This window comes from Gymnogyps californianus, chromosome 10 (genome assembly GCF_018139145.2).
Source record: "Gymnogyps californianus isolate 813 chromosome 10, ASM1813914v2, whole genome shotgun sequence".
In the NCBI taxonomy this organism is placed as follows: domain Eukaryota; kingdom Metazoa; phylum Chordata; class Aves; order Accipitriformes; family Cathartidae; genus Gymnogyps; species Gymnogyps californianus.
Genome location: NC_059480.1, coordinates 22,800,100 through 22,814,468, shown reverse-complemented (window position 1 = coordinate 22,814,468; position 14,369 = coordinate 22,800,100). Strand labels below are relative to the sequence as shown.

The 14,369-nt window shown below is 36.7% G+C and overlaps 1 protein-coding gene across 7 annotated transcripts in view; it reads left to right on the top strand.

Moving 5' to 3' along the window:
* Positions 1-14,369, top strand: part of NLGN1 (neuroligin 1) — a 318,612-nt gene that overhangs the window by 90,826 nt on the left and 213,417 nt on the right. For 3 of the 7 annotated variants that reach the window (XM_050902744.1, XM_050902741.1, XM_050902742.1), the window contains one exon: positions 11,702-11,761. The exons of the other annotated variants lie outside the window; for them this stretch is intronic. In XM_050902744.1, coding sequence (XP_050758701.1) covers positions 11,702-11,761 — 60 coding nt within the window. The remainder of the gene's footprint in view (positions 1-11,701; positions 11,762-14,369) is intronic. 7 annotated transcript variants of the gene reach the window in all.

Here is a 14,369-nt window from a genome sequence, read left to right as displayed (position 1 = left end):
ATTTACAGTTTAATTAATAATCCCGTAGCTGAAGAGCTGGAATGAATCTGTCTAACATTACCAAAACTTTATTGAATCCACAATGCTAACAAACTAAAATCTTAAAGGAAAATTATAAATTTAAAATTTTGCCTCCTACTCTGGAAACTGCTCATTACTGATGCTGAAGTGAAAACAAGGACCGAGATTATCTGTACTGTTGGGTCCACAAGCAAAAGCAATCTTTGCTGCCCCATAGGAACAGGCTATTAGCTGTGTGTTACAGGAATAACTTTCACTTCCCCCAGTTTGTTTGGTAGGTTGATAGTCTAAAGTATTTTTCTGGTGCCAGTAGTTTACTGTACTTGCTGTAGGCATTCATTCTGCTCAGCAGGATGGAGCTTGGATTACTGCGATATTTTTTCACTAACTTTGACTTGGGAAAGGGTCATAAGGGCTGTTTGCTCAAATATTCTCAGAAATATTCCTCAGATTTGTTCACTTTCTAAACAGAAGATATTCTAGTCATATCAGGGACTACTCTTAAACAAACAAACCTCAATAATTACCACTAGAGAGTTAAAGTGGTTATAAAGTAACTAAATGTTATGTGTGTAGTTGTTACAAAATGCCATATTTAATTTAGCTACTGATTGTGTTATCAAAAGGACCCATGCATGAAACCTTGGACCGTCATTATAATTTAGTAGTTCATACTGTTTATGTAAATTCTCTATATTTGTTAGGGAAAAGAAAGTATCTTTTACCCCACTAGGGTCAGCTTTAAAAAAGAGAAACATAGCTCAATATAAAAACCCTGGTGACTGTGCCCATACTGTGATCCTAAGCAAGTAGGCCTCTGAGAAGGAAAATAAATAAAAATAGAAGTGAGAGTACCTTTTGTCCAATGCTGAGAAACATTATGCTTTTATCTGCTGTGCATTTTGTTGCTTTCCTCCAGAGAGCATGGTTATTGTCAGCAGATAAAGAATTAGAAATGTCATATTGTCCCAAACCTGTCAACTCTCACCTAAATGGCTGTTGTGAAAATGGAAGCAAGGGCTACTCTGACATTTTGCTCTTAAATTTGCTATGCTTTTTGTAAATAATATATTGTAGTCCTAGACTTGACATTTTGTAAATCTTTTTTATTTTGATGATCATTTCCTGTTCACCAGCTTCTGTGTTAAGGTATTCAATTATTAAATAGTAAGCATGAAAGCAAAGTTTCTACTAGAAGGGTTTCAAGCCTTCTGTCCATATAGGAGTCGACAGTAGCTGTGTAAATATGTGGTCCCAAGTATCACTGCCTGTCTAAGTTCTGCTAGATTAGAATTGATGTGCTGATTTCCTTTCATGCTCCATTCAGTATAAGGATTTTATCTATCCATTTGGGAATCCTTAATATAACATGCAGAGCACGTCAACTGTAGTTTCAAAACAAGTACCACACTAATACTGAAAACATGTCAAAATGAAAATGATTTTTCTTATGACAAGTATTTGATCCCACTAATCTTCGAGTGCTGGCTGTGCTGTTCTTGTTTTGTGACTGCTCCATTGCTGAGATGTTATGAGTTTTCCTGCCTAAAATTATGCTCTTCTAAAAATACAGTGTGTAAATACGAGAAAATAAGTGAGGCCAGGCACTTTTCTTCTGACAGCCTTTTACATAAGTGCTGCCCCCTCAGTTCTCCCATCACTGTTTCTCAGAGCTATGCACTTTGATTCTGTCAAAAGGTGTGGTAATGAGAGCAGATATAATTATGTTTCTAAAAGCTGGTGACCACAGTCCCAATTAAATGGTCTTTTAAGGATGCTTTGAAAGCTTTGAATAGTGGAGAAACATTTGACTTGAAGTATCTTTATTCTTTTTAAGATCCAAGTTAATGGAAAGACTGTAGTTCTGAACACCAGGTTATTAGTATCAGTATTTATTAATTCTTTTAATGTATTTCTATTTATATTTCAGTAATGCTCAGAGCTTCAAATCTGTAGGAAGAATCTCTCTGTGTTAAAAAGGCATATAGGAGAACCTGCCTGTATATGTGTGTGTGTACACATATGTTTATATAGCCATATATAACTAAAAGAAAATCATCCACCTTTACCGTCCAGGACGAAACTTTGTTGTGTGAATGTTTTAAAACATTTCAATATGACCGTACATGCAGATAGATGTAAAGTATCAGAAGTACTATCTCTGCCCTTGAGATCACAAGAGACAAACCTGGGTATGATGGCAAGAACAAGGAAACTCTGTGACTTAGGTACCAGCATCAGCATTAGATGACTGGGAAGTTCTGGCCAATGCTGAAGACAAGCCTTCACAATTAAGGATGGAGGGTGCAGTTCTGTCTAATTTAGCCTACTGTGAATGACTCAGCATACATGACGTCTACCTTGGTTGCTCACTATAGAATCAGATTTTCTTTGTGCTACTCAAAACACAGCAAGAAATGCAGTGATTGGGAGTTAATATGAGGGAATTCAAAAGCTGATCAACAAGGTGCTTTGCCTATAAACTCCCTGCCCCTCTGTATGCTGAGTTTGCGGGGAGAGGGTTGGATTGCAGTCAGCTATACAACACAAAACATTCACCTCCCCCTTTATCACTTTTCTGAAGAAATTCAGCACTATGAGGTAGCTGGAGAATTAAGTTTTACTGATAGTGGCTCATTCAGAAAATTGAGAAAATAAGACTTGCACAGTATTTATGATCTCTATGGTATGCAAGAGTGTGGGTCTCTAGATGGTAAAATACTGCACAGGTTGCAGTGGTACAGTGAATTATATAGAGCTCAAAGCATGTGGCTTAAAACCAGATGACATGAAGTACATTGGGGAGAGGGGTGGGAGAACTTATTTCATTCCAAACTCTATATGAAAATATTATGCACAATTAACTTGATTTTCTCTGCAATGTTCAATTACATGGTTACATGAAGACCATTTTGCTCTGCTATTTGGGCTATGAAACTGGGTCTCAAGAGAGCTGGACTGTATGCTCAGCTGTGCCATAAACAAAACTATATAGCTGCTGTAACACCAGCCCCTGCAGTTAGTAGAATTAGTTGGGGAGAAGGCTTTTCCAGCAGAAGGCAGACTGACAGTGTTTGTCCCTAGCAAAGGTAATTGTGCAAGAATCCCAAAGCTATCTCACCTGCTGAGACTGCTGTTCTGGGCTAGTTTCTTTCCAGAGAGAGATATTTGGGGGCAAGATTACAAAGGTTATTTGTCCAGTTGTTTGGGGCTGAATCTTTTCCATTCCAGGCCTGAGAACAGAAGGGGACAAAGAAATAAAAAGTAAAATAGGATGCATTTTTTTTTAAGTATGGTTTTAATTATGTTTTGGTATTTAAGTCAAGAGGTAGCAGAGAATGCTTTCTGATAACGTGTCTTATTGTTGTAGATGACCCACCTTACCTGTCTGAAACAAAATAACACCAAAAAAAGCACAAAAGCAGCAAAAAAGAGAATAAACCTTACCAGTTTTACCTAAATTGATGGTGGTTTTCTCAGCTGTGTCTCTTTGTGCATTCTTATTCGAAGGAAGCACTTACTGCATCCTGACTTGCACTGTTATTACAGCAACACTATAGAGATCTTTGAAAGAAAGTAAAGATTAGTGTTGATATATTGATGGCAACTGTAAGTCTTCCTTTTGGAACTGAAAATTTGGCTCTTAAAATTACAAATCTTCAGTTCTATTGCATGAGCTAAATATGATCACTTTTTTAAGGTTGTGGTCTGAAACGAGTTCATATCTTCCTTAAAATTAGGAAGCAATTTGATTATGAGAGCTGTAGAAAATGAATGTAGCATTTTATTTGTATGTACACAGACTAAAAAGCAATGCATTTATAAAAAAGGAAATTTAATTTACTCACAGAGCTTTGGTAGTATGTTCAAGAGGTTGAAATTCTATTTGTTGATTAGATTTATCCACAGAATAACTGAGGGAAGTTAGAAATTTGGGATGCTCGTCCCTGCTTAACTTTTACTCCTGAGTTGACCTCCTGGCCCAGATGCAAATAGGAGCAGTTCTGTTAATGGTAGTGGATCTATCTTTATATTATTAGGAGATTTAGCCTGTTGACTTCAGAGAACTTACTCAGAGGCTTAAAGTTAAGCATGTGCATAAGTCTTCATTAGGATCTGAATTGTAGTCATTACCTGTAGAGACAGAGAATTGATTCATGATCTGAAAGCTCAGGTGGTGGCGGCACAGCGTGTAATGTTGCATTCAATTCATTATAGCAGTGCGTCACCCTGGAATATGAGTATCTGTAAAACAACGTGAATTATTAATGCAAGTAAAATGTTAAAAGCTGCATGGACTTGTGATACTGGCAAGTGAGGTGGCACAGGAGTGGTAAATGCTGATGATCACAGCCATGTAACAGCTTACAAATTTCATTTTTCATGTCTGTTACCTGCCCATCCCTCACCTCTGGAGCTTTGTACTCCAACTGCAGTGTTCCTGGTTAAATCCATGGGCTTTGTTTTTCTGTGTCAACCTTGGTTAGCAGAGTCCTGGTCTGTTTGAAGCATCCTTTTCCTGATGTATAATGGGTGGGACAGCCACTGCTTTCCCATAAGTGTCTGTTCCTTTCCTTACTTTCACTGCAAAGAAAATAAATGAATGTCTTTCACTCCTCTCTTCCGTCTCCAATGTAATTTTTTTTTTTTTTTTCCCATTGGCTAGAACAGAAGTCAGAGTGGTTCAGAAGCTACGATGTCTAGAATAATTATGAGGCTGTTGGCTCTTCCATGGAATTGCTTCCTCCTTGTACTAAGTATACTCCAGGCATGAGCTATGTTTTCTTTGCAACCCTATAAGGATTAGCAGACAACTCACCTAGGATATTAACTTTGTATTTTATGGAAGGTTAAGAAAAAAGTACCTGTGCCGTCTTTGAACCTGTCCTGGCAAATCTCATTCACACGAGTGGTACCGCTGTGTCTGCACTGCTGTGCAGGGGCAGAGTGGAGCAGAGCTTTACTCATCCAAAACACTCTCTGGTGGGACACCGTAAGGGTGCCCAAGGCAGGCAGACATCCAGAGGGATAAGGGGTGCACACTGCGTGCGTCTTCAGGGCTGAACTTCTCTGCTGTGTGGATGGGCCCAGGGGGCCACAGCTCACCCATCGATCTGTACTTATCCTGCCTACTTTTCTAGTAATGCTGCATGACTCCATGTAAGGCATATCATGTAACCAAAAGCCTTCTAGAAAGGGAACTGGATTTATAGAGTGGCCTATTGCAAAGGGAATGGGATTTAAAGAGAGCCTGAATTGAAGCTTCATTTGGGCTGCTCTCCCCAGGACATGTGAACATGAAGTGCCTTCACCTCTGAGAATACATTGAATTTCAGGCTGCACCTCAAATGGGAAGCAGAGGAGTGAAACTCCACATTCCCAGATTCTGATCTCATTTAAATTCACACAAATCTAGTGTTCAGTAATGAAGTTCCTTCAGATTTGAGGGAAATCAAGATCCAGCCAGTGTGATTAATCTTGTGAATAAAAAGGTTCAGGATTAGACATTCTTTCTGTGTGACACTTCAGCAATCTGCTGTTATAAAAGACACAGCAGGAGTTAGTCTTGAAGTGTCAGAATAGCTTCTTTAGTGACAAAGCATTTATACATGTAAATTTTCAAAGAAAGTTGGCAACCCTTTTGTGGGCTCAATTTGCACCTGTCATTCACTTGCAGATGCAAATTTGAGTTACTTTCAGCTCTAATTACAGTACTTGATTGTCATCACAAATCAGGTAGTGAGATGTGAAATGACTGAATTTTGTGCCATCGTTTGTTGTTAAAACATGAGTGCAGATGTTATCATCAAAAAGCAGTCGACCAGGGCTTTGCCCTGTTGATAAATACAAATATTACAAATAAGTACAATATGGAAATAAAAGGAATTTAATGGGGAAAAATAACAAGAAAAGGAGTGAGCATGTGGTGAAGGCAAGACAGGAATAAGGGAAAATATAAAGTAGATTTTTTTGTCTATTGCAACAAAGTATGATAATAGAAAGAGATATTTTTTCAGCTAAGTGTTTCTTAAGACCCAGCTGCCATTTGTACCTTCCAAATCTCTTCTGTAAGGAATTCTAGTTCTTTTATTTTTGCTGACAGCTTTCTAATTTTCAAATGAAAGAAGATCATTTTATAAAATTATTCATCAGATGACTATTATGCTGTGTCTTTCCAATTTGTCATGATATTTATAAGAAAAATTATTATATAGTTATGTTTTAATTTCAACATATAAGAATTTGATTTTTGAATTCTCTTCACTGAAAATGTTGAGGTCTGAAGATTGTTAATTATAACTCATCATTAATTTCTTTTAAATTAAAAACAGGAGACAGGTACAACATGTTATTGTGCCTCAGCTAACATCTGCTAGACTGCGATAATTCAGCACAGATTTTTTTTTTTTTAGTTGGAGACCCTGTTGCATAGAAATAGCTGAAATAACAAAGGACTGGTTATTTTATATTTGGATCTGAGAGTAGGGCCTAAAAAGGTGAGGTAATTTCACTTCACAGATCTTCAGTGCTCAATTAAAAAATGAGGTAATGAAGAAGAAATAGCAATGGATGGATGGAGGCATTTATCTAAGTTTAAAGATAAATATATAATTGTATTTAAAATGTGCACTACCAAGATTCCACTGTGTTGCAACCCACTTAGTGAATTTTTTTTAATACCTGTATTATTTCAGCAGTTGGCCTTAATCTCATCTCTTTCCCTTTTTATTGAACAGACACCTTAACTCAAAGAATGATTATTACTATGGAGATTTCTAAATTGCTAGATCCATGGAGTCTACTTAACCTAATGTAAAAGGTCCTTTTTTTCTTTCCCACTTTTCTCATTACTGAAAGAGAACATTTTGGCCTGAACAATGTCTGTATACATAAGCACAGATTTATTAAGTTTAGAGGATTTGTACTGTTGTTTTACAAATTGTTGTCAACTTGCAGTATGACTTTTTTATGATGAATAGCTTTCCCAGGCCAAAAAGCTAATGACATCCACAGCTTCCATGCCTCCCACACACATGCGGTCCAAAAGGCCACAGATAATTTCTGCCGAATCAAGACCATAAAGAGAGAATTTATAATCAGCTTTAATGTATTTGGGAGCTAAAGTACCTTAGTCCTTCATCAAAGGGAATGATAAAAACCAGAATTAATGTGGCTGGACTTTAATTATTTCTGAGCGCATAATTACTCTTTAGGTAACTGGACAGGAGGTATGTTATTTCTCGTATTTTGAGCAAAGGAAAGCCGTCTGCAAACATACAGTAGTCAACTATCGAGATTTTAAAATGCATCATGTTACTTCCTTAGCATTGATTGCAATACAAATAGAATAAATATTTGAATAATACTTTAAATAATGTAAGAACTATTTTTAAATTAAATGAGTAGAGAGTTTGCTAGGAGTTCCTCCGGCACATAGCATTCCTTTAGCTTTTGTACCAAGACTATTCATTGCCTTTAGGAGACATAAAATGCAGTAATTGCTTCTTCCCCTTTTTAAACTGACTTAGGGGTCTACTTTCCCATTAGCATTAATGAGAGTTATGGGTATGCAATAACATGAGACTAAACCTTAGAGAGTCTCTCGACAAGTAAATCATCTTTGCATCAGCATTTTAGAGGCTTTAGTATCCTTTTTTCCCCTCGTTATTTATGGTACCTGTTTACTTTGTTGATATTTAATATTTATTACATAAACTTTAGCTAAAATTTAGGCCAGCACAATAAAGCAGCGCGTCAGTTTGAAGGCTTATGTCTTAAACATAGTAAAACAGTCTTTTTGTAATGGATGCCCATTTTTGTAAGTGAAATGCTCAAAGAGGAGGAATAAGTGAGCCTTCACGAAAGGTGAAGAGAAGCTACAGTGGAACAACAGTGGAAAGTAATTGTGGACAAAAGACTTTTGGTGATCATAATTCTGTAAAATGTATACTCTCTTTTGTTTCATTGGCTCCTAGTCCATCATGTCTTAGTATTAGTATTTTTAAAATTAGTTTCTGTTACCTGAAAAGAATATTAAAATGATGGAAGAACCCTAAAGAATCATATATTGAATAAACAGTCAGGGCTAAAGAAATAAATCTAGTTGAGGGATACATTTAATTTACAAAATCATAAACTTTCTGTAGAATATTAATTCAAACCTGCAGAAAATAACTGAAAACTATACACTTACTAAGCAATTTCAGTCCTGAATTATTTTAACTTAAAAAGGCTATTGCTGTTACATTTTGTAGGATCTTTCCGTAAGTTTTTATTTTGTTTATCTGATAGTGATTTCAGCATGTTTTCCTGTGCAAGGACTCAAGACGTCAGTCTGTCTTTATGATCATACAGACACGGTGATGCTGTTAGTCGATGTAGTCTGTTATCCGGAGAATCAGAACTAAAAACCAGTTCTTACTGATTTTAGAACGCGAATTACTGCTGAAACGGGTGGAAGTCTAACCCAGAACTTCTCTTAATACTACTTTCATGGTTTCAGAAAATTTCTTCAGCAGCCATACGTGAAACGGGCAACGCAGAACATGAACAGTCAAGCTCAGAGCTCTGCTTCCTCTTTGAGGTTTCAAGACTGAACCACTTGATGTTGCTGTATGCCATTTTAGGCAGCTGTGTGCACAATGGGTCTTGAGCTGATGTTTCTTTTAGGGATTGCACAGCAATTTACAAATACAAATTAAGTTTCACAGCATCCCTGTATGTATAGGTAAAGTACCGATAATAGGTAAGTAGTTTCACGCCTGGTGCATGAGGACCAAACTCTGCTTTGGTTTCTAGACCTCAGATAGCATTGTAACTCCAGGAAGCAGAAAATTTGTCTGAAGAATTTGGTCTGTTTAAGCTAGCTGTTGCTGAGATGTAATGAACGTGGTCCATTATATTTGCAGACTGGAGCAAACTTGTGGCAGAAATCATGTCTCATCTCTTTCTTAACAGAATACTGTTAGTGGTGCTTGGTGGGTCTGCCGCATGTCTCCATCAGGGATGAGTCCTCCTGCTTAGGGGATGTGGCAAGCAGAGCCCCCGTATTGTGAAATAGATACATAACTGTATTAGAAAGCATGTTTAATCTATCACAACTTAAAAATAGATCACCCCCTTTGCAGAAGGAATTGTCAAGCATTGGAACAGGCTGCCCAGGGAAGTGGTGGAGTCACCATCCCTGGAGGGATTTAAAAGACGCGTAGATGTGGCGCTTAGGGACATGGTTTAGTGGTGGACTGGGCAGTGCTGGGTTAACGGTTGGACTCGATGATCTTAAAGGTCTTTTCCAATCTAAACGATTCTATGATTATAAGGAAGATGGTCTCATTTTTTTATGGTTTTCAGAGAAACTCATAACAGTATAAATACTAAAATTACCCAGGTTATTTTTAATAGCTAGCCCCAGTTATGCTTCACCATATTGTAAAATCAGAGGTGGTATGAGATCAGTCATTTACATTGAGATGTTTGATGCACTATGTAACTGCTATTGAGATCTGGAACCATGATCTACACAAAATGCCTCACAAAGGCCAGCTATTAAAAAAAAGTAACATTCATTGTCTTGGTTTCATCCAGAAAAGAAATCACCTCTCTCTGTGAAAGTTATTTGGAGAAATGTGTGCTGTTTGCCTTTCCAGATGCTACTTTGTTCCTTTCTGGTGACTTTTAAAAATTTAAAAGATAACAAGAAGCCATTAAAAATGTGTATGTATGTATGTATCTTTGGCTGTGTCTGGCTCTCCATTATTAAGTGCATAGCTCTTAAAATTCTTAAGTTCATTTTTCCTGTTCACCATGCTGAAAACCCACCATGAAATTATTATTCTTTGCATACATCTCTTACTTTTCTAGTTTTATTCTTTTAGAAGTAGAGTTGCTGTGGTATGAGAATGATGGGCAGCAAGACATTTGAATGTGTGCACTTGGATAGGGTCACATTATCTAGATACCATATATTGTAAAGATTATATTCAGGGCTTGTATTAGGAAAAGCTATTGCATCACCAAGGCTCTGTACTAAACAGAGTGATTGTTGCAGGTGTGACTATAAAAATGCTCGTGTTTAATTTGTGATGTCTAATTCTAGTGTTCTGTATTTAGAATGAGTTTAAAACTATACTCCTGACTGATGCAGTAATTAAGGTATTCAGCTTTGGGTTTCAATAATACGGTCCAGTTCCTACATTCACAGTTAAAATCTCATGGTACTTCCCGGGTTGTTTCTGTTTCTCAAATCCATGCACCTGGTGCAAACATTTTATGATTTTTTTTTTTAAAATGCATCACTCAGATACATGGTATTTTGCCTATAAACGACAGGTTTAATGCTGAATGACTAGTATCCTGTAAAATAAGAGCTACAGAGATATTTTTAAATACAAATGTTTTAATACTCCATAGTGCTTAGAGTTAATGCATGTCTCTTGCCTACATCTACTGCAAATATCAACACATACTGTTCATCTCTTTTTTGTTGTTGTTTTTGTCTATTGCTATTTTATGCATGAGAAAGTTCTTGTTTTCTACTCTGTGCTTGGCTGGCTTTTTCTTTTTTTGTTACTTAGTCCTGTGTTCGTACTGATTGCTTTTTTGCATGCAAATTACAGAATGTCATGGAAATGAGAGAGCTCTGAAAAAAAAGAAAAGATAATGCTGAGTTCCAACTGTCTTTTATTTGTGCGTAAGTGTGTAAAATATATGACGTGGAAATATTTTCAGAACGGCCTTTGACTTTCCTTCTGGTATATATTTTTATTACTCAGTGAAGGAGGGGGCATTTTTCCCATTGGAAAATACGATGAATCTAGTAATACTTGTTAATAATACAGGTGCTGGGCACGAAAGAATTTTGTCTTGCCATCCATTTATAGAAATAAGGAATTATGATATTGTGTGTCTTGCCCAAGCTAAAACTTCAATTCCATATTCAATGCAACTTTTGTATACTGTGTGCGAAATCCTGGCCCCATTGAAATCAATGGCAAAAATCATTGTCTTCAGTTGGTCTAGGATTTCACTTTTGTTTCTAGTTTTCGTATGGATTTTCATGTTTCTTTACAAATATCTCAGCAGGTGGTCAAAGGTTTCAAGGGAATCTATGGTTCTATTTAAAAGAGAATGTAACGAGTGTGTCAAAAGAAAAAAAAAAAGAAAAAGGCAAACCCATGCTTATCTTTGTAAAGCATGAGCTTAAATGGTTGAACTTAGAAATGTGAATTAGCATTTCACAGAAAATATTGTTTTAACCAACTGTCAAGACATTTATTAGCCACCTTATTGCATCAAATGCAAGAGGTAATTTGGCAGTTCTTGTCTCCACTATTCCTAATAACAACAACAACAAAAAACAATTAAATTAAGTGGATAAATATAGTTTATGCTGGGTATGCTTTTAGTAAACAAGCTTTGATTCTTCATTTAAAAACAATAAAGCACTGGGCACTCTTTGATTCTTGTGCTAGATGTTTCTAATAGCCATACCCCCTAGGGAAGGTTTTGCTGTAATGTTTGAAAAACATAATGAAAAATTGGTTGTTATAAACTAAGATTTCCCTCCCCGCAAATGTTTTTCTTGAAATCCATGGGAATTTAATATTCACTGTTTTTTTCCTCAGTCTTGTATATTCTTGAATTGTCTTTTTTCCTCCATTTTCTCCGTTCTCAATCCTAGGTCCCCTTACAAAGAAACAGACAGATGATTTAGGTGATAATGACGGTGCTGAAGATGAAGGTATTTTTTTGCCGCCAAACTGATTTGCATGACAAGGATCCCTGAAAATCTTTTTTCTCCCCTCTTTTTTTGACTTCTTGTCTTCTTTTGAAGAGTTTTTTTTTTTAATTCCCATTTTTGATGTGTTTTGTCTTCTTGCTTGTTGTTATACATATATATATTTTTAATTTTTTAAAAGAAAGAATGTTGTTAAGTTCTACGTTTTGATACAAAACAGTAACAATATTTAAAGAGGAGGGGTTTTTGTTTTCTTGAAATGGACTTTTGATATGTTGCATCCCACCTTTTGACTGAATTTTGTCCATACTATTTAAACTAACACTCTTTTAAAGTTTCTCTGTACACCTTTTTGCATGTTTTCTAACCCTGTGTATTTCACCAAGTACAAAGATGTTTCTTTTTTCACTGACTGATCTCAGTTTGATAAACATATAAAATGTTGTGTTTATAAAAGGAAAAATACAGAAAATTCTTAGAAAGTGTCTCTTAAGCAACTGAATTTCCCCAAATACAAACCTTCTGCATTTACATTGCCATGAACAAATATAAATAAATGCAAGACTACCCCACCTCCCCGTAGAAGAGAGGTGGCCCTGGAATGGCAGGCAATATTTGCAGTTGGTGAGGCTCTGTGCAGCACCAGTGAATTCAGTGGAGCTAAACTGATGTCATCTGAAGGAATCTGATCCCTTCTGTTTTCTACAAGCATATAAAGATGCCTGTCTGCTTGTGCTGACCCTTGGAAAACCCTATTACCAAGTAAAATTGAAAGTTTGAAATGTCAAGCTTATTATTCTGTTTATGAATTATGTCTGTTAATCATAAGCTATGCAGATTTGATATTTTTTCAGGGCTGTGAAAATGGTAACAAGGGGCTCTTTCTCCTGAGCAGTCTCATCCCTTCAAGTAGATGTGCTTCAAAATTCTGAATCTTAAACACATACTTTGTATATTTTATGGTCAATGAGTAAAACAAATTACCATATAACACTGGTAGAGTTGCTGCTTGCTTCTCTGTTAATATCTGGGGTTTTTTTTGCCAGACACTAAGATGAAGCTTAACTTGTAAACTGCAAGGCTCTTAATTAAGAAGTTTTTCATCACACAGAACATTAACTGTTTTACTCACAGAAACGTGCAGTCTTATCACAAAAGATGAAGGAAGGCAAATATGAGCATTTAACTTCTTACCCAATAACTGAACAGAGACTTTACAAATAAACCCACAACTTTAGATAATACAGTGTTTGGTGTGACAGACAGAAAAAGGCGACTGTCTGTAATAGGTTCTAATACTCGTGATAGGAGTTCACCTCCCCCAGGATACATTCCAGATGAGCTGCATCAGGTGGCCCGAAATGAGTCCTTCACCAGTATCAACAGTGAAGGTGAATTCATTCCAGAAGGTATGGATCAGATGCTGGATCCATTGTCTTTGAGCAGTCTGATTTACGGTCCTCTACTGAATGTATATGTTAAGCATATGAATGAAAGCCTACCAGTTGGCCCAAGATCTGAAAGAAGAACCTAACTGAAAAATCTCTTTTGAAAGCTCTCATATTATTCAGAGCTAAATATGATAATTCAGATCCACTTAGCTCTGTGAGGCCAAGTCATTTTTACAGTAGTTCATGACAAAATACTGCAAGGGACATTCTTGCGTATTCTCCAAGACCTGTGATATTGAATTACCCATTGTAAAAGTTACTCTGTCTTGTTTTAACAATATGTTTTAAAAAACCATTTGAAACCTGGGTTATTCATCCAGTGGCCCTTAATGGCTCTCCTAAATTGCTGTATAATTGCCAAGACAGATGCTAATGGCTTAACATTTGTTGAGTCCTTCTCTGCTTAGACACACTTTAAAAAGACTACTCAGTTTGCTAAAATTCAGCAGAGAGTGGTTGCTATTAGAAAGCAGTTTAGTACGTAGAATTAGATGAGAGTAGGGATCTCAGTCTTTGGAGAACAAGTGTCCATGTCAGAGAAAACCCGTCTCCCACATTGACAATTGTAGGAGAGAGAGAAAGTACTGTAAGAACACAGCAGTCAAACTAGAGGGGAAGAAACACATTTACAACACTAATAAATCTCTGTAATTTATCGGACTGGGATTAATTTTCTCTGGCATACAAGTGACAGTTTTGTTCTCCTTTCCATGCCAATAGAAGAATGCAGGCAGTAATTAGACTTTTACTGCTTCTGAGAGTCACAGAGAGACAGGGCAAATTTAAATTTTTATGATCAGTAGACACTGAAGGCTGCTGGGATGTCTGCTGGGTGGGTAGAAACCCTGTCTGCTGAGGCCCTGCATTTCACTGTCCCTCACTGGAGGAGCAGTATCAGATGACCTGCACTTTGTGAACCTGCTCTTCTGCATTGGAACTCTAGCACTTGTTGCAGATGCAGAACCGAAGAGTTCACAAACTTCAAGTCGTATGTATTTGGGTATGAGTAGCAGGAAAGAGAGAGGCAAAGCAAAAAGCCACCTTAGCAGTCTAGCTTTCTGCTAATCTGTCCATCAAACCCTTCGCCTTTTGCAGTATGGTAGTTTTTACTCAATGTAAAAATCTACAAATGAATAACTGGGGACAAAACAAATACCAAA